Genomic DNA, 21,125 nt, shown 5'->3' on the forward strand with positions numbered 1-21,125 from the left:
TTTTTCTATCTGTTATTCTATGCACACAATTTCTTTTTCTTTAGTTTCTCCTTTCACCTTGTCACCAAACTATTTGCCAGGTTAGTCAAAATGAGACATACTCTGTCCTATACTTAATTGAAATGTTTTTTGATTTTACAAATGTGTCTTGGGAAGGCTATATGCATACATGAATCAGAATGTGTGTTGACTGAATGATATGCCATTTAGCAGGATTAGACTAACATTCAGTTAGTGAAATCCCTATCCATAAGTTACATAGAGATTTTGACCATTGCAATGGGTAATTTGCGGCTAGTACATGCAATGCATGGACAATGTTGATAAAGGAATAAACTCATTAAGAATATTTTTCTGATATTCTTTATGGATATTCTATCTATTTTGCATTTGTTCACACATTCCTCTTAATAGTTTGGATTGAAGTTTACATAATATTTGCCCATACCTTTATTGTCATATGGCCCTAGATAAAATGTTTTTCTATCTTATGTGTCAAGATGGAAATTAAATAACACGTTTCTCGTTCAGTGTTGTCTTGGATGCCTCGTCAATAGCGTCTGTCATTCTGTTGGCTGCCTTATCAGTATCAGTACTGTCGATCAGTTTTATATCAGTGGATATGAAAGAGATCTATCTCCTATCCTCAATATCGCGTTGGACTGGTTTTAGTCTGAAGAAATCTTGAATATAGATTGTGACTGTAAGGTCTCCTTTGTAGACCAATTGGTCACTAAAATCTTTGTAGGACTGCAAATGTTTTACGTTTTCATGAACAGTTGCAGGTTCCGATTCCAAGTAGTGCATAATGCGAATTGTGGAAATTGTGAGACCATGATCTTCTAATGGCTTATGGTGTTGTAAGTGGCATATTTGGTGAGATGTTTTTCTCCTTTCATGTGGGAGTGGTAAATTCTGCAGGAGAAATCGCTTATCTTTCTTAACTGCTTTAAAGAAAACATGTTTTTTTTTTTATTTGGTGTGTTAAGGGACCCTACAACTAGAATGACCAATGTAAATTTCAAATGGACAGTGTTTAAATCATTTGTACACACAACTGCCTAATAAACAGCTAAATTGCACACCTTTTCATGTCTTCTCTTGTTTCTGTTGGATGCATTGGAATATGAGAGAAATAAATACCAGGCAGCAAAATTATAATAGATCAAATATTTTTTTTAAATCCTAGATTTAAAGATTTAAAAAGAAGCCTGTGTGTAAAACCTGTACGCAAAACAGATGAAGATCACACCTGGGCAGAAAATACTTATATTTTGTAGTTCTTTATTTTAAAGATTTTTCAGATACTTGAGTAAATTGCCTTTCGAAACAATTACAAATATTGCAGTCATCCAATGAGTATGTATTTTTTAAGATGTTTAGATATTTTGGCCGTGGGAAGATGTTTTGAGTAGGGGGTATTGAAAACATTTGGACAACACTGCACACGTCTCGTTTTCTCGATTCCGAAACGTGTTTTCAAATAGCAGGAGATATTTATGGCAAAATTGTAGTCCTTCTGCACATAATCAACAAACATCGCAAGGGAATGTCAACAAATTGCATCGTCAACATTTTCAAATGTCAAAAACACTTAGACAACATCACTTTTAAACCTCAAACCAATGTTAAACTGTTCAGGAAGAAAGGGAAATGGGCTGCTCTTTATAGATTGCTTGAATTTTATATGGATAATACAGATTTCAATATATGAGGCAATGGACATTTACAGAATTTTACAATAGAAAGTTATTGTGTAGATTAAATGTGGTGTAATTAAATTGGAACATATGAGATTATGTTCTACACATTCCATTACTAGTTTCAAAATGCAGTCGATGATCTAGAATCTGTGATATTCCTATCACGCGCCCTACAAATGACTTCAAAATATCCATACTGTCCTTTTAATCAGTGTCTTGTGAGCAACATTAAAGAAACAAAAATTCGAACATTTTCTAAATAAAAGAGACCAACGTATTACATCAAAACTGACATAAATTTACTTTATTAATTGTTTAAGAAAATGTACCTCTCAGAACATTGACAACAATTCATATATGATCATATTTAAGAGTAATTACAATAAAAAAGGGGGTATAAAAACACGTTCCAAGGGAAAAATGCAGACAATGCCAATTACTGAATATGGAATACATATTGCCTCATAGCTCATAAACTATTGAATATTCCACAGAGAAGGCAATGTAGGAAATGTTTAGGAGAGTGTGTAGAGTAAGACAAACCTGTTTCCCACAATATAACTCAATGGGTATGAAATACATATTGACTCATACAGAGAAAAACTATTCTATACACTACAGTGAATGTATTGCAGGAAATGTTCAGGAGAGTGGATATATAATATATGCAAAAAAATCAAGGGGCACTGTGCATTTGCAATTGTTGCTGGTATTTTACTCCACCCATCGCATTGGCCACAATGTAACTTAGTGGATATGAAATACATATTGACTCATACAAAAAAAACTATTCTATACGCCGTAGTGAATGTAATGCATTCACTGCAGCGTATAGAATAGTTTTATCTGTACAGTGCAATTTGTATTTCACATCCTTTGAGTTACAGTGCCCCTTGATGTTTTTGCATATAATTACTCTATCCACTCTACTGAACATTTTCTACAATATATCTTTACAATATACACTAGGCAGTGTCAAAATGGATACATTTAATGTGATTAAAGTCGCGTTTTACCGCGGACATTTATTTTGAAGGCATAATCCGAAAACCGGAAGTATTATTGTTGCTACGGTATCTCTAATGTTGCTAGCATGACGCTACTCCTTTAATCAGCGTCTGTCCCTTTAACTGTCTGTGTTTACACGTAAGTGGTTCCGGGTGAAATTGAAGGTTCAACATCCGCGGCTCACCTACAACTTACTGCTTTTTATTAGTGTTAAAACCTAGAAATTTACCAAAACCAAAAGGTATCCGATCAAAAACTATTGTTATATGGATGTGGCTATCTGAAATCCAGGTAGCTAGCTACTTAGCTAAGTCATATACACCATGTTAGTTAGCGATGACTTAACTTCGATCATATAAATAATAATGCATACGTACAGATTTCAATGGGCTATGAAAATACACCCATTGCGTGCAAACCGATGTTTTATTTCAGAATGTATTCATATTACGTTAGGGTGAGGATAACGGTCATTTTTAATGGTATGGTCACTTAACGTAACATATGTCAAGGTGAGGCCCTCTCTGAGGGTCAGTTAGAGATTAATTTTAATACTAGACAGTCAAAGTTCTATTTTCAGAGAACTTTCATAGACCTACTACATCAATTTACTTTATTAATGTCTTTACAGGATGGCTTCGTTCGGCTGGAAGAGAAAAGTGGGCGAGCGGGTGTCCAAGGCAGCGGTGCAGCAGTTTGAAGCCTCGGCGGAGAAGCCTGGCGAGGAGGGAGTGGACAAGGAGTTTGAGGTGGACTGGCTGCATGCGATCAAGCGGCGCCGCGAAGTCCTATTGGAGGACTGCGCTGCCAAAAGCAAGAGACTAAAGGAGGAGGGGGCAGTGCTGGCACAAGAAGGCAGGTGAGGTCCGTTGTCCAGATGGGCTTGCTTCCTTCATGGCAGGAGTACAAATTCAGCATAAGTTTAATGATAAACTTTTGAGCCATGTCAAATGTCAGCTTATCTGTCACCTGTCCTAAATGTAGACCAGAATCCAAAGAGGCTCAATAGAACCATATAGCCTAACTGGATCAATTGTATAGAATTCAGAAAGCTTTAGGGTAAAACTAAATTGGGTTTAGTGTTAACATTTTGGTTATTTTCACATTTAGGCATTAGGCAAAAGGATAGAAAAATCCAGTTAGGTCTGGAAATATTTGGACACTGACAATTTTAGCTCTGTATGCCACCACAATGGATTTGAAATGAAACAACCGAGATGCAATGGAAGTGCAGACTTTCAACTTTAATTTAAGGGGCTGAACAAAATATGGTATGAAACGTTTAGGATTTGCAACCATTTTCATACAAAGTCCTCTTATTTCAGGGGCTCAAATGTAATTGGTCAAATGAACACAATCAGATAAAATGTTCATTTTTAATACTTTGTCGAGAATCCTTTGCTGGCTATGACTGCATGAAGTCTGGAACGCATGGACATCACCAAACGCTGGGTTTCCTCCTTTGGGATGCTTTGCCAGGCCTTTACTGCAGCTGATATTTGTTCTTGGGTCTTTCTGCCTAAAGTTTTGTCTTCAGCAAGTGAATTGTATACTTGATCGTGTTGAAATCAGGTAATTGACTCGGCCATTGCAGAATATTACACTTCTTTGCATTAAAAAGCTCCTGGGTTGCTTTCACAGTGTTTTGGGTCATTGTCCATCTGTAAAGTGACGCGCCGTCCCATCAACTTAGCTGAATTTGGCTGAATCTGAGCAGACAATATGTCCCTGTACACTTCAGAATTCATCCGGCTGCTTCTGTCTTCTGTCACATCATCAATAAACAATAGTGACCCAGTGCCATTGGAAGCCTTGCATGCCCATGCGATCACACTGCCTCAGGCGCGTTTAACAGATGATGTGGTATGCTTCGGCTCATGAGCCATTCCAAGCCTTCTCAATACTTTTTTCTTCCCATCATTCTGGTACAGGTTGATCTTAGTTTCATCTGTCCGAAAAATGCTTTTCCATTCCATGTTTTTTGGCAAAGTGTAATCTGGCCTTTCTATGAATGGCTTATGAATGGGTTGCACCTTGTGGTGAACCTTCTGTATTTGCTCTCGTGAAGTCCTCTCTTTATGGGAGACTTGGATGATGATATGCCTACCTCCTGGAGAGTGTTCTTCACTTGGCTGGATGTTGTGAAGGGGTTTTTCTTTACCAAAGGATCCTGCGATCATCCACCACTGTTGTCTTCCATGGACGTCCAGGCCTTTTTGTGTTGCAAAGCTCACCAGTGTGTTATTTGTTTCTCAGAATGTATCAAAGTGTTGATTTGGCCACTCCTAATGTTCCCGCTACCTCACTGATGGACTTAGTTTTTTTTGCAGCATGAGGATGGCCTGTTTCACTTGCATTGAGTTCTCTTTTGTTGTGGGTTGACAGGAACAGCTTCCAAATGCGAATCCACTTCAGAACTTTAACTACTTAATTGATGAAGAAATAAGTAGTAACTCAAATTAAAGCTGAGAGACTGCACTTTAAGCCCATATTCCTTATTTAACTGCAACTTGAATATATTTTGGTAAACAGCCAAAATAACAAAACCTGTGTCAGTGTCCAATAATTTCCCAGAACTATCTGTAAATGTGCGTTTTCCACGACGTCAGACATTCAGTCATCGGGTAATTTGATCCTCTTAACCTCGGATGCTGCGGAGCAGTCCTTTCGTCGGCATGCTGGCATCACACAGTTGGTCAAACTCCACAGATATTACCTTTGTCTGGGAGTGCCTGTAAGTGACGTGGAAACTCTCAGCAGACGCCAGCAGACTGGTGCCAAAGCCTGTGAAAAATGGCTCTCGAAAAGCAGAGCGCTCTGACATGGATGTATCTCTCAATTAGCTAGTCATTATCTGGGCGAGCATCTAAACCTGAGACAGATCCAGGAAATGTACTTGGATACACATTAATGCTTCTGTTTGTGTTCCCTGTGATGTCAGCTGTTGTTTATTCATATCCCCCCTGACGTCGGTTTATTATAACGACCGGCTATTACAGTATACCAGCTTCTGGAGGAAAACAACTGGCTTTGAGTCAAAGTGCTTCATTGCCAGGAATATCCAGAAGAGGGAGCCATTGGACTGAAAAGGTTTTTAACTAGCATACAATATGAACATTACTGTAAATTATGCTTCCGAATGTAGGTTGGCAACAATTTTCTTTTAAAAGGTTGGTTTTATGTGGACACTTATACAGACAGTCTCAAGAGGCACTGAAGTTGTTCTGGTCACCCAACACACTTTTATATCACAAATAGGAGTTGTCTTTTTTTTTTGGCAGGTAGCTGTAAATCATACACTTGATGCCAACAACATGTTTTTATACATCTGGTCCATTAAGCTCTTTTTAATTTCCTGAAATGGGTAAACCATTTTCTAGGCTGCTTACTTATAGGAGCCTCCATATTAAGGTGTTACCAGGTGTGCGTTTTGTGTTTGCAAACCCCTTGCCCTTTTGGAGGGGAGTTTTGAATTATATTTTAATCTCACCTAGGCTTATGTGTCCAGAGACTGGCAATAGCAGATATCACTTACGTCTTTTCTTACTCCCCTGGAGCCATTTAAGGCTAGTGATGCATGTTTAAAAAGTAAGCAATTAACTGCATTTTGTTTTGCTCATTACAATATACAACATGTTATTTCTTATCCACTGTCCTGTCCAAGTCCCTACTAGTCAAGAATATCAAAACTATTCAACCTCCCCTTACCTTAACAGTACATATTGGTCTTCCTCTCTTTCTCCCTCTGTCTCATTCTATCAGCTTCTGCCTTCAACCTTCTCTCATCCTATCACTTTATGTCTGTCTCTGTCCCTATCTTTCCATTCATTTCATTTTAACAGGCTTAATGGCATGGGAATCATTTCTTTGCATCGGCAAAGTAGGTGGAAAATAAGAAAGATAAAATGAAAACACATTTGAAGTAATTATTTTTCTCTTTGTCTCTCTCTTCTCTATCTTTCACAGTTTTTCTTTCACCTCTAGGTTTATCTTTCATCAGTCTTACAGCATATGCTTTATCCATGCCAGTGGAATATTAATGATTCATATTATTACACATTTGTATTTGTCTTACAAAAGTGTTTAGCCTGACCAAGCTAGCAGTCATAGGCGGTTTCTGAAATGACAACTGTTCACTATAGAGGGGGCAAAGGATGGGTCCACAGTATTGGCTTACTTGATATGGATGAGCATAAAAGACTCTAAAAGAAGTCATGCAAATCCTTCATTTTATTTGGGAATAGGTTTCTTCCATGCTCTTTGTCCTTATATGTACATTGTGGAGAGCCTATGTTGTATTTCTGCAGTCAATTGTAATAGATGTGTATGAATTCAAAAGTTTTTATTGGTAGGTTTAACTACACGTTTTAACACCAACCTTTTGTTCTCTTGTCATTATTCATTGAAATTGACCAGGGGGAAATATTCCAAATGAATATTTGGAATCAAGATAGCGCAAATATAATTATCTGGGTCATTGTTGGAGTTTATTGTTAAACAAGTCAATGTTGTGAGGTGAACATTCGTCACCCTCACATGATTACATAAGTACTCGGCTACATATGAAATTTGTCATAACTGTGTCAACATTCCTGTAAATCCACGTGACCTTGGTGCATAAAAACTGACCTTTCAGCCAATGAAGGTCCTAACCCCGCTCGTTGCTTAAGCCCTCCCCGTCCACTCACTCTACTGCAGCTCCGTATTCTCCTTACTATTGACCATTTGTATGCAGATATGCACCTACATTTGCTGTACAGTAACCTGCTGTACGTGACGTGTCAACTCAGGCTCTGTGGCACTTCCGAAATGATGTGTGGACAAGATGCTCCCATCCCTCCTGGCAATTAGGCACCATTGTGTATTATGCGGGCTTGTATGTGCTTTGAAAAATTAGACACTCAAGATTACAATCAATAAAATCTATTACATTTGTTTATGAAGCCCTCTTTGCATCAGCAGTTGTCACAAAGTGCTTTTACCAAACACCCAGCTTGAAAGTTCAGGAGCAAGGCAAACCTCCTAACGCCTCAGACATCAAGAAACTCCTGAAACTGTGTCAACATTTAGCGTCTTTGTCCAATACGTTTACGGTTGTCTCCAAGACTCTGGATGAATTCTAGTAAATTACTTTAATCTAAAAGGGATTTGAACCAGCGATATTGCAGTTCCTGGCCCATGATTCTGACCATGCTGCCCACCGCCTAATGTAGGCCTGTCCATCTAGGCCAATTTCCACAAGTTTAAGGAGTTAACAGACGTATGGTGCCAGCGGTGACCAAGTGTAATTGGGTTAGTTAGAATTAACTGGATTTTGCTCAGGAAATTGTCTCCTCATGCCTCTCTGGTTAAGTATGGCTTGTCAGAGGTTTGATGCTGGCTGGTATTCATCAGGGCATGTATGGAAACCCTTTTAAAATGGTTTGCTTCGAAATTTCGAGTTTCTCATTGCGCTGGTCAGTCTATTTCCTTCCTGTGTCCGTCTAGTTTTCTCTCAGTTGATGCCTGATGAACAGGGCCATGGGTCAAGAAGGGTTTTCAAAAAGTTATGTTTAGGATTTTTACCCTCGTCTTGCCACACTGACCCTGTCCTCAGCCTGTCATTACTGAGGGTTACAGCTCACTGGTGTTATTGTATATCTCTCTGTCATTATCTTGCTGGATCACCTGTTTGTGAGCTAATGCCCTGTACAGTTGTCTGTTGTCTGCTTAGAGAAACAGGGGTTTAGGTCTGTCACTTGTTCTTGGTGGTTTCTTGTCTGCATGTTAGTGACGGCAGACTGTTGTTTGCAGGTTGATTGGGCTTGTGTGTGTTTATGTTTGTGTTTGTGTATATGTGCATATGTTGATCTGGTTAAAAGGTTATGTATTCAACATCCTGAAACTTAGTTTCAGTCTCATTTACTTAGTGACTGATTTTCCTGTCAAACATTCACAGGAACATCATGCTTTAACTTTGTGGTTACAACTGTAAAGAGCCTGTTAATATCACTCACGTCATGGGTGTTGGTTCCCCGACTCAGTTGGTTCTGTTGAGGTTTTTGACCTCTGTTTACAATTGTGGTTTAGCCTAAATTTTATCTTGGTCACTTCCTCTTTTGGTGTTGCCTTGGGTGCCTGTAGGTCTATGTTTTGATTAATGAGTAAGTCACAGAACCAGTCAACAGGTTGTGGTCTTAATGCCTAGAGATTTTATGTTTTTGAGAAACTAGCCTCATGCCACAACCTGATTTCATGAGTGTACAACATTTTTGGGTAATGTGTGCAAGTTTGCAAAATCAGTCTGCTTGAGCTAGGCTATTTAAATGAAGCTACCAGACCAAAACCCATTCTTATGATGGATCTCAGAACTGAGGAGACCAATTGCTGTAGTTTTGAAAGTGAAATGCATTCCCATTCTTGTTTGATATAGGATTTCAGCTAATCAACAGTTTGGGGTCTCCTTTGTCGAGTTTTCTGTTTCGTAATGCCCCAAACGTTTTCAATGGATGACATGTCTGCACTGCAGGCAGGCCAGTTTAGCACCCGGACTCTTTTACTATGGAGCCATGCGGTTGTGATACCTGCAGAATGTGGTTTGGTGTTGTCTTAAGCAAGATCTTCCCTGAAAAAGATGCCATCTGGATGGCAGTAAATGTTGCTCCAAAACCCTGTATGTATTGTTCATCATTAATAGTGCCTTCACAGAAGTGCAAGTCAACCATACTATGTGCACTAATACACCCCCATACCATCACGGATGCTGACCTTTGAACTGTACGCTGATAACAAGTGGGGTGGTCCCTCCCTTCTTTAGCCAGGAGGATGCACCCATGATTCCCAAAAATAATCTCAAATGTTACCACAGGACAGTTTTCCACTTCGCCTCAATCCATTTTAAATGAGCTTGGGCCCCAAGAAGGCGCTGGTGATTCTGTATGTTTTTAATGTATGGTTTCTTCTTTGCATGGTAGAGTTTGACTTGCATTTGTGGATGCCGCAATGTACTGTATTCACAGAAAATGGTTTCCGGAATTGTTTCTGAGCCCATGTGGTGATGTCCACTACAGAGTCTGTTTTTATTGCAGTACCGCCTGAAGATCACGGCCTTCCAATATTGGTTTCTCTGACGATTCTCTGAATCTTTTAATGTCTACCATAGATGATGAGATCCCCAAACTCATCATCTTTTATCATGAGCTTGGGGAACTCATAATAATGTCATCAGGATCATCTGAATGACTCAAGGCCGACATGACGGTTGAGAGTAGATGATCGTACTTTTTCCGTCTGGATATGTGTTTGTAGTATTGAGTGAGTTACCACCCAGCCTGTATTGACAGAGATGAGATGCTTATTGAGGTGAAACAGGGTGAGCTTATCTGTCTGTGGATAACACAACTAAAATATGAAATACAAGGCTGTATACAATACTGTAATTCAGGTGCTGTTCTACACCTCAAAATCAACAACCAAATTTGTGGGCTCTCTCTTATTTGAACGATGTGACTCATGTTTGACTCATTATATGGCATTTAATAAGCTCCTCGGATGACAGTCAAGCACACAGGGAGGGTCTGATTTCAGTCCTGTATTTGATTTTCTTTATCAACCGTACGCTGCAGTTCATGTTTGCTTATCCTGAATAAAGGTTAATAAAACTGTAGGAGACCTCTTGCCACTGGTGTTCGATTGCAGTGTTAGTCAGATGGCCCTGTCGGTCTCTCTTGGTTGTATGCCTTCATCAGGTTTTTCCCTCCCCCGGTACCCCTTGGTCTTTAAAAGCCTGGTTTTGCCACGAGACCTTTGTTGAAATACTATTTCATATATTTTCATAATGTTTACATGACTTTTGATGTATTTCAAAATATTTTCTTTGAAAAGTAGCCAAACACTGACATTTAGAAAATTACAAAAAAATTTAAACTTGAAATGCATTGGGCTCCAGTGTGATAGCCTTGGCATACTGGTCAACATATTCCCTAAATGGCTGTGAGCAACATGTTTGTATGGGAACTGTATGTATGCCGTGGCTCTCAGACATGTGGGTGATGTTAGACATCTATTCTGTGTGTGTGTGTGTGTGTGTGTGTGTGTGTGTGTGTGTGTGTGCGCGTGTGTGTGCTTTCCTCAGGCACTGGGAGGCCATTAAGAGGTGGGATGAAGCCATCCAGCTGACTCCAGACAACCCTCTGCTGTACGAGATGAAATCCCAGGTACATTACAGCCTTACAGTGCTGCAGCTCTCATCCACTTATCCTGTCCTCCTCCAGACCACAGCTGGTTAGATAGGGCCAGACACCCACACATAAGGGCAGCCTGAGTCTGTCTCTGATACACACAGAATGATGTGTCTTGTATTGTCTGTCTCTTGCTCTCTGGGCCAGTACATTAGAAACAACGGGTGGCATGTACCTCCAGATCCAGTACCTGAACTGATGGAAAGGCGTTCCACCTGGAAACCCTTTTCACGCTGTCAGGAAGTTTTCTCCCCTTTACTTTTAAATATTCTGCTTCTGTTTTGGTCATTTAGCCGTGTCCGTGTTCATTCATTTTTCATCCCCATTTGCAGCAGCTAGTCTTCTTTTGTATGCACATATACACATGCCTGTTGAAAATGGTGTGTTTGATGCAATGGCCTCAGGATGTTCGCTGTAATCCCCTGAGGCTCTGCCATCTTGGTATGCATCCAGGTTGGGCTCCATTGGGAGTGTAAGTGGTCCGTCCTGTCTGACTCTTTCCTTCTGTCACCTCACCATTTCATCATTCTCCCTCTCATTTCTATTTCCTGATTTCACTCTCTGTGTCTGTGTATATGTGTATATACCCATAGAGAGTGATGTATATAACATACACACATTTCAATTGGATTGTTCATGTTATAGGTCACATTAAAGGTGGAAAAAGTTCTGACATGATTTATCTATGTCTCATTCTTTTACATCACAAGAACCTGGCATTTTAACAGGGGTGTGTAGACTTTTTATATCCACTGTGTATATATATATATGTGTGTGTGTATATATGTGAGGGTACATTCATGATTAATCAGGGGAACCTTTTTGCTTGAAGTGCTTTGTGGTGGATTCAAACACAGAGATTGGCATAATCGTTTTAATCTACTAATCAATTAGGTCCCAAAGCACCTTACTACTGACCCAGTTGTGTGATTTGCTAACATTACAATATGCCAGATACTTTCCTCCCCATGTCAATCAACAAGTCTAGGAGAACAAAGCCTATAGAGCTTTTTCAAAAATGTGTCGACATTGTTTACAGGATGAGTGTTGTGCTCAAGACAATTCTATTAACCCTGACTGCTTGACAGGTTTTTATGTTTAAATGACAATAAAAGGTGTAGACAAAGGTATTGCAAATCTCTAGGCAATCACTGGTTGTGATAAGGGATCCTCCCCTCTCTCTTTTGCCGCATTTCCACGGGTGCTTTACGCCGGTACCAGGGTGATTTATGCGAATCCCTCCCCTCCTCAGCCTCTGTCACCCATTTACTGGAGAGATTATATGGGATGTGTTAGAGGGAGTCGTTTACAGTAGAGATTGTGTGATGTGTTAGAGGGAGTCGTTTACAGTAGAGATTGTGTGATGTGTTAGAGGGAGTCGTTTACAGTAGAGATTCTGTGATGTGTTAGAGGGAGTCATTTATAGTAGAGATTCTGTGATGTGTTAGAGTGAGTCATTTACAGTAGAGATTGTGTGATGTGTTAGAGGGGGTCATTTATAGTAGAGATTATGTGTGATATGTTTGAGAGAGTCATACTGTAGAGTTTGTGTGGTGTGTTAGAGGGAGTCATTGAGCTGAGAACTATCTGACACTACCTCCCACTCTTTAGCTACTGCACTCACCTCTGCTCAGTGAACAATAATTCAACCAGTCGTTGGTCTGAACCCTCCTGTCTCTCTGTTTGTCTGTATACCTGTCTGTCTGTCTGTATACATGTCTGTCTGTCTGTCTGTATACCTGTCTGTTTGTCTGTCTGTATACCTGTCTGTCTGTCCATCTCACACTCCTGTGTAAGCATATTCCTTTTGTAAAATTGTCTCTTTGTCCTTTTGATGTTTTCATTGACCTAAGGTCCTACTGCTGCACTATTTTGTGTGTGTGTGTGTGTGTGTGTGTCTGCCTAATGGACATTCTATTGTCCCTTAAGTAATGTTTTCCCTAGAATAACAGACAAAAACAGAATGTGACGCAGTAGGACTCCAAAGGTTAGACCGCGCTATTAATTATTTCCTCACAAATAACCTAAATTATATCATCTCCAAATTCATTTCGCATTAGCATTGTTTTACTGAAGGTCCTTATGTATCATGGCCTTTAAAGCACCCAGCAGTCCTGTTTTTAATGTAATAACAGGTCATTTGCCATTAGCCTGTTCCTACCTCGCCTGGCATTGCTCAGTATAATATAGTGCAGACAATAGGGCTGCGCTGTTATGTCACAACTGGCCCGTTTTCCACCGCCACGTCATTAGAGAATATCTATCAGGAGACGACTGGCTCCTCAGTGACACGAAGGACACTAAACGTACGTGAACCGGCCAGGCATGTGGGCCGGACAGTCCAGCGATCCCTGCTGACACAACTGGACTGACATACGGCACAAAGCTTGCTCACTGAGTTTTATTGAAATCAAACATTTTGCATTTTTTTGCCATTTATATGGAATGCATAACACATGTTGTTGTTGTTGTTGTTGTCAAGAATGGAAAGTCCCCATGCTTGTGCAGTGTGTTATGAGCCTTTCTGAAGAAGCTGTTTGACCCTTGCTCTCTCATTGTGGACCTGCAGGTGCTGACCATCCTTCAGGAGGTCTTCCCGGCGGTGCAGGCTGCGGAGACGGCCGTGAAGCTCCGCCCCCTGTGGTGGGAGGGATGGCAGACCCTGGGCCGGGCCCAACTCAGTCTGGGCGAAGTAGACCTGGTGAGTGTGAGGCGACACGGAAATCTGTGGCGCATGCGCGTACGTGATGTGAGGTTTCAGTCCTATGCAGTGCAGTACGTGTTGTGTTTTAGGATGGCCTAAAACACAACATGAGGTCAGTCATTATCCTATGTAATAGCCTAGAAAACCACACATGAACATAATGTAAACGGTTTGACATGTTGAGTAAATAGGGAGTATTTACAGTGTATTAACCTTTGTGTGAGCGATTACTGCTGAGCTACAAACGGCATGAACGTGACCTTAGGCTGAAGAGGGTTTACCTACTGGTCCCAGGTGCATTCACACCATACCAGTGATGGTAAAGAGGTTAAAATCAAGCTAAAATCAAGCTTTTGGAGTGACTTTAAACCTGACAATCCCATGCTGACACCTGGAGTCTCAGTTAATGCAGGCGTGGTGGTTGGCGGGTCAAGGTTCTGGTGAAAGGTCATACAGGTGTGTTGTGAAGCGTATAACTTACTTATGGGGGGTGCGGGGAGCGACTGCAAGAGATTTGGGTCTTCAAACATGGCCAGATCTAGCTGGAAGTAGACCTTTTTTCCCCACACATGCGTGCTTATTTATAACTTTTCACTGTTCTCTCTGACAAAAAAAAATCCTTTATTTTAAACATACAAGTTTTGCGGGGTGTGGAAGATTAAGTGCCCCAATGTACACGTCTGAACCTGTATCTCTGTCAGATCTGGCTGGATCACTACTGCTCTGCCAATCAGAAAGGAAAAACACCAAGCTGAACTCAGAAACCCTATGGCTATTGGCACTCTGTGTACACATCTAGTGTCCGGGGGCAACTGAACTGTCAAACGCTCACCCAAAACCACAATGGAAAGTGTTGAAAGGTACCTGAGCTAGGCTTGTCGAATATGTGTACCATATCCCATATGGGGAGGTATCAGAAGGACAAGAGAAAATACCGGTCTATTTTTAGAGGGGCGTGCTCAGTCTGGTTTCAGGATGTTGTGTGCAGTGACATGTTTGAGTAGATCCGTGTTTGCATACAGATTTGTTTGCTTATTTCTGTTTGGCTCGGAATGTCCTTCCTTCATGTTTTTTCTTCATTCTCTCTTTCTCTTTATCTATTAGCCTCATCGATATCTGAGTGGCATATGTGCTATAATATTTCTAAAAGCATTAAAAACATTCCATTTTGAGAGATTAACACAAAATAAGTCCATCAAACCTAATGGATGATTTCGTCACTTGGGGAATCCTTTATGAAATGAGGGATTAAAGCAGTACAGAGGACCTAATTCCATCTTTGACTAAACTGCTTTTGAAATAGTTGTCTGAATACATGTGTCTTGACTTGCTTGAGTTCTCTTTTGTAAACTCTTTTCTTCCTGACAGCTTTCTTGACTTAACTGCAATGTTGGCCTGATAAGAGTCTCCTGTAGAGCTGGGTTTTGCTGGTCATTTTTAACTATAGGCCCTAAAATTCTAGGTGTTATTGTGGACTACTGTAAAGATGTCTTGTAAAATCGACAAGGAGAGAGAGAGGGACAAGGAGAGAGAGAGAGAGAAAGGGAGACAAGGAGAGAGAGGGAGACAAGGAGAGAGAGGGAGACAAGGAGAGAGAGGGAGACAAGGAGAGAGAGGGAGACAATTAGAGAGAGGGGGACAAGGAGAGAGAGGGGGACAAGGAGAGAGAGGGGGACAAGGAGAGAGAGGGAGACAAGGAGAGAGAGGGAGACAAGGAGAGAGAGGGAGACAAGGAGAGAGAGCGGGACAAGGGGAGAGAGAGGGACAAGGGGAGAGAGACCAGGAGTGAGATGGCACAGGGGAGATTGCAAGAGAGCGAGAGAGCTAGAGACCACTTCACTACCCAACTTAAATATCCAACCACCTTGGACATTCATTCATTATATTGTTACAGCATGAAATCAGAATGGATCAGAGGTTTTTGCCACTGATCAACACCAAGCGTCCATAATGTTGAAGTGAAAAATAAAAATCTGCAAATAGTTTTAAATGAATTTAAATTAACAGAAAAGAATTGATTGCATAAGTATGCAACGTCTTTGCTACACACATCTGAATGAGCAGTGGTGCCACCAGACGTAAATAGCTGAATAGACTCTACATGTCTGCAGTTAAGGTCTTTCACATGAGTTTTCTCTGGGAAGGAGCACGGTTGGGTAGTACAGTAAGGGGATAAAGGGGATAGAAAGCCATTGTTTAAGAAAAATTACATTTTGTCAAAAATCATGTGGGAAACAGGAGAGCCACTGTAGGAAGTTTCCAAACTGATCAAATAAAAATCTTGAATACCACCTGCTTCTTTTTTGCAAAGAAATTGTTTCTATGATTTTTTTTTCAAGCTTTCAGATCACAGACGGCTAAATTAGCAAGATATAAAGCCATGACTAAAGAAGAAAAATAAAATGGAAAATAAAATACAATACAATAAAATATAATAAAATACTAGGAATTGTTAAGTTACTAGGAGGTTAACTAAGAATCAGTATACATTTTTAAAGGAATTAGAATATATATGTACCGTTAGGGTCAGAAATAACCCTGGACACTGACGTAAATTTTGTTATTTTGGCTGTTGGCTGTTATATACACAGTGTAAATACACACACATATACACTCACCTAAAGGATTATTAGGAACACCTGTTCAATTTCTCATTAATGCAATTATCTAATCAACCACATCACATGGCAGTTGCTTCAATGCATTTAGGGGTGTGGTCCTGGTCAAGACAATCTCCTGAACTCCAAACTGAATGTCAGAATGGGAAAGAAAGGTGATTTAAGCAATTTTGAGCGTGGCATGGTTGTTTCACAATCTGCTCAGTTACTGGGATTTTCACTCACAACCATTTCTAGGGTTTACAAAGAATGGTGTGAAAAGGGAAAAACATCCAGTATGCGGCAGTCCTGTGGGGGCGAAAATGCCTTGTTGATGCTAGAGGTCAGAGGAGAATGGGCCGACTGATTCAAGCTGATAGAAGAGCAACTTTGAGGCGGATGGGCTACAACAGCAAAAGACCACACTGGGTACCACTCATCTCCACTACAAATAGGAAAATTTGCACAAGCTCACCAAAATTGGACAGTTGAAAACTGGAAGAATGTTGCCTGGTCTGATGAGTCTCGATTTCTGTTAAGACATTCAGATGGTAGAGTCAGAATTTGGCATAAACAGAATGAGAACATGGATCCATCATGCCTTGTTACCACTGTGCAGGCTGGTGGTGGTGTAATGGTGTGGGGGATGTTTTCTTGGCACACTTTAGGCCCCTTAGTGCCACTTGGGCATCGTTTAAATGCCACGGCCTACCTGAGCATTGTTTCTGACCATGTCCATCCCTTTATGACCACCATGTACTCATCATGTCACAAAGCTCGAATCATTTCAAATTGGTTTCTTGAACATGATAATGAGTTCAGTGTACTGAAATGGCCCCCACAGTCACCAGATCTCAACCCAATAGAGCATCTTTGGGATGTGGTGGAACGGGAGATTCGTGCCCTGGATGTGCATCCCACAAATCTCCATCAACTGCAAGATGCTATCCTATCAATATGGGCCAACATTTCTAAAGAATGCTTTCAGCACCTTGTTGAATCAATGCCACGTAGAATTAAGGCAGTTCTGAAGGCGAAAGGGGGTCAAACACAGTATTAGTATGGTGTTCCTAATAACCCTTTAGGTGAGTGTATATTATTATATGTGTGTGTGCACTTATATGCACACACGCATATATGTGCTACACCCACAACAACAGGTGTAGAATAACAGATAGTAAATGATTACTTACCGGCTGTTCTCCAACAATGCCAGTACAAGTATATAAAAGATTTTAAAAACAAAAATGTTCCTGAAGTTTTCCCTTGTGGTCTGAAAAGTCATCTTTATTTTTTTTTACCAAATGGGCATAAAATTTGTCATTTCTATGTTATATTTAATGTACTGCTATGAAAACCATTACCTGATATCTACCCAGCGCGCGGGAACCAGTTACAGCTCCATCTTTAGTCTGACATACTTTCATTTGAATTTGGTCTTAAGCTTCATCTGAGACAGCTGGAAAGAATTAAGCAATGCATTTCTAACGCTGATCATCTGAATTCAGTCAGGATCAGCTGTCATTTCCAAACTGACTAGTAGTCATAAAAAGTGTTTGGTGTGAGATTAAAGACTAATTCAGTAATTCCACCAGCTGAGCAACGGTTTGATTTATTACCTAATTTCAGTGAGTAGAATGATTTACCCTCATCCAGAGTTAGTAGAATGATTTACCCTCCTCCAGAGTTTGGCGATCATGTGTAAATCGCTGTTTGAATACATGTTCAGATGAATTACGGATTATGATATGATAAATCTATGTATAATGAATCTAATGTGATGGGAATTAGGTGCTGACTGTGGACTTGAGCTGCCACTTCATTCAGACAAGTTGTTGCCTTCTCATACTTTTATTATGTAAAAATCTAAGGAAGTTATTTTGGAGAAAAGGCAGATTTTCATAAGCATTCTTCTGAAACTGTTTCTTATGATATAAGTACAAGGGTGACCATTCACACACTGGTCCTTTACCTCTGGAAGAAGACCTCAAGCAAACGTTACAGTAAATAAGGAATTGTTTTTAAATCCTGGCTCAGCATTTTTCCCAAATAAGGTTTTTTAAATTTATAGACAAACATACGTTGACTATGTAGATTTTCATGATTCCCACTTCACTCCATTCCACATGAAAGGGGTTTGTGACCCTTAAAAAATTTACAAAATCCAGGACACCTAGAGACACCTTGAATTTCTTTATTTTGAATACAAACATTTTCTTTCATATCCTCTCGTTTCTTTCATTTTGCAACTATAAAAAGATGTGAGCAGAAAAAGAAACTGGAATAAGTGATTTTGTCCTGTCCATAGGCAGTGAGGTCCTTCCAAGTGGCTGTCCACCTGTGGCCGTCAGAGCGCCACCTCTGGTCGGAGGACCTGGCGTGGGCACGGAAGCTGCAGCGCCAGAGACGGGCGGCCCTGGACCAGTCTCGACAGGAGGAGGAGGCCCAACGTGAGGTCACAAACGCTCCGGAACTCCAGCAAGACTACGACTTTGAGTCGGACGAGGTGGTGGCAGCCTGTGCTGCCATAGCCGAGAGACAGAAACGCTTTGAGGAGCTGAAGAGGAAAGCGGTGATTGTCGACACAGAGGGGCACGCCAGGGAGGTGCCCCTGGAGGAGGGTTCAGGGATTGCATCCTCCTCATCACAGGATCACTTGGTCAAAGCACGGGGGCCATGAGTTGTCCCCAAGGACTTACGGACTGAAATGGATCTCTTTAAGGTTGAATAAAATAACTTGTATTTTTGTTGTTTATTCTTGACCTTTGAGTGTTTTTGAATTTTTAGTGTTTTTGTGTTATGAATGTCATTCTTTTTTTGTTTCATTCTGGCAGAAACTGGGTTGATGGAGAAGTCAATAATATTATTTGATTTAGGGTATTTTTTTAATAAGGTTCTTTAACCTTTTATTGCAAACAAGCCCATGTCCAGACAAAGTCACACCCACATGTTGCAGAGAACAAATGCGCATATTTTTCAAACCATAATAAACGATATGTTGTTTGTCTTTTAGTCACAGTGATGAAGTCGATTTTTCCTTTCTGCTGCCATTTGTGTGTGGAGTTGCGTCACCAAGCTCTTTCCGAAGTGCAACGTTTTGCAAAATGTAGTGCGTTTTTGTATAGTGTTGGCATGATAAAAAGTTATATTTTTTCTGTTCAGTTTTCCCATTATCAAGGTGAAACATTTAAATAAAATCATTTTGGGAGATTTTCACTAGGAATCCCTGCAGACCCTTGAATTCCACCAGTTTACACCAATATTCTCTAATAGTGCCCTCCAGAATTATTGGCACCATAGGCAAATATGAACCTAACCCACTGAGGGAAAAATTTAATTTTGTTTGTCAGCTTGTCTAATGTTTAATTGGATGAAATGTTTTGGAAGAATTAATCATAAAGAAATACTGACTTTATTCAAAAACTAGTGTCACAATTATTGTACCCCTGCCTTCTCCTTTTGCTAAGATAACAGCTCTGAGTTGTCTTCTATGTTTGATGAGGTGGGAGAACACAGAACGAATTTGAGACCCTTCATACAGAATCTTGAAACTATGGTCAGTGAACAGTGAATTTTGTTTGTGGGTTTGGACATATGCCTGGCTGAAAATCTGCCCCACATTGTCACAGATTTACCCCTGTACTTTACAATGGATAAGGTTATTTTCTGCATGACCATGGCCTTGTACACCAAACCAATCAGTTCCAGTAATATTTAGCTAATTCCAGGGGCTTACGTTTGTGGTTTAGTGCCAGCAGAGGCTTTCACCTTTGAAAACCCTTTGTGTTCTCTTGCCTTTTCTATGTAGTTGGATTACTGAGGGAGTCTAGTCTGTGTGTCGCCTTTTATTTATACCTTATTTAAACAGAATGTCATGAACACCTAAGATTTATGAAATACTTCCCAAATCCCAAAATACATCAATTTAATTTTGTACTAAGATTTTCTAGGGGTGCCAATTATTGTGACAGGCATGTCTTTGAATAAGATAATTTATTGATAATGATTTTATTCTTTGAACAATGTCCATGCATTTAAAGGCAAGCTTCGTATGAACCTTTGAGTTTAAGATCATTTTAGTCACAGACAATTTTGTTCACATTTAACTGAGGTGCCAATAATTCTGGAGGCCACTGTAATACTCTAGCATCTAAAAGCTTGCACTTAATTCAAGTCAATCTTGTTGGTTTTTCCTCTTAAAAAGAGCATCCTGTTTCATTTAAAATGTCTCCCATTTCTCTCATATCCACTATTGAACTTGCTTTTTATTTCAGCACTAGGCTTACTCTGTGCCGGGAAAATATCATTAGTCTTATAAAATGCCTCCAAGTTATGAAACATTTCTTAATGTCTTTGTCAGATGGTGTGAAAATAATAGCCTAGAAAACCTCTTCCCTTTAGACTGCTGTGTCAGTCAGTCTGTTATTAGTATTATTGTTTTGTTAACTGAATTGCAGTTTCATGCCACAGTCATTGTTAGACGTGTTATTTCATAATGAGGACTGGTCTTATCTGTTTGGAAAAGCTATCTCCATTACAAACTAATAAACAAATCGAACTAAAGAATTACAAGTGTATAAATGCTATCGCGTGATAATTCCCAAATTTCTAACTGAGCTTTTGGCTTTTTCTGCTGTGAGCCTCAATAGGAGATGGGTGAGCTGCTGAAACAATACATCGTCCTTAGGTTTGAATGCCAGCAGTAGACTGACACTGAAAACTCTCGGCTTGGACCAGTCATGTTGAAAAGCCAAGCAGCTTAAACAGTCTTTTCATTTCAACAGCATCTTCTAACAGCAAGATTGTTCTTACGGGACGCTGGTTTTTGTATGAGCAAAACAGGCTATTTGATCTAAGGGCATGTTAATAGAATTACCACTGAGTGGCTCTGAAA

The 21,125-nt window shown here is 40.1% G+C and overlaps 1 protein-coding gene across 2 annotated transcripts; it reads left to right on the forward strand.

The window, feature by feature from the left end:
- The first annotated feature begins 2,849 nt into the window (after positions 1-2,849).
- ttc33 (tetratricopeptide repeat domain 33) lies at positions 2,850-20,797 on the forward strand. Of its 2 annotated transcripts, none has more exons than XM_010878257.3 (5): positions 2,850-3,002; positions 3,343-3,570; positions 10,825-10,906; positions 13,500-13,631; positions 18,540-20,797. In XM_010878257.3, the coding sequence occupies exons 2-5, from the start codon at positions 3,344-3,346 to the stop codon at positions 18,909-18,911; spliced, it is 813 nt and encodes a 270-aa protein (XP_010876559.1). In that variant the 5' UTR covers positions 2,850-3,002; position 3,343; the 3' UTR covers positions 18,912-20,797. The 2 variants fall into 2 exon arrangements, with proteins under 2 accessions (XP_010876559.1, XP_010876558.1); XM_010878256.3 differs by having other exon boundaries at positions 2,850-2,952.
- Positions 20,798-21,125: the final 328 nt, after the last annotated feature.

This window comes from Esox lucius, chromosome 14 (assembly GCF_011004845.1).
Source record: "Esox lucius isolate fEsoLuc1 chromosome 14, fEsoLuc1.pri, whole genome shotgun sequence".
Lineage (NCBI taxonomy): Eukaryota > Metazoa > Chordata > Actinopteri > Esociformes > Esocidae > Esox > Esox lucius.

What these genes read in the sequence shown, in the direction of transcription:
- ttc33 (XM_010878257.3), top strand. Translation starts at nt 3,344, where the DNA reads ATGGCTTCGTTCGGCTGGAAGAGAAAAGTGGGCGAGCGGGTGTCCAAG. An exon ending in GTGCTGGCACAAGAAGGCAG is followed by an intron (nt 3,571 to 10,824) that starts GTGAGGTCCGTT and finishes TGCTTTCCTCAG; the next exon opens with GCACTGGGAGGCCATTAAGA. An exon ending in TGTACGAGATGAAATCCCAG is followed by an intron (nt 10,907 to 13,499) that starts GTACATTACAGC and finishes GTGGACCTGCAG; the next exon opens with GTGCTGACCATCCTTCAGGA.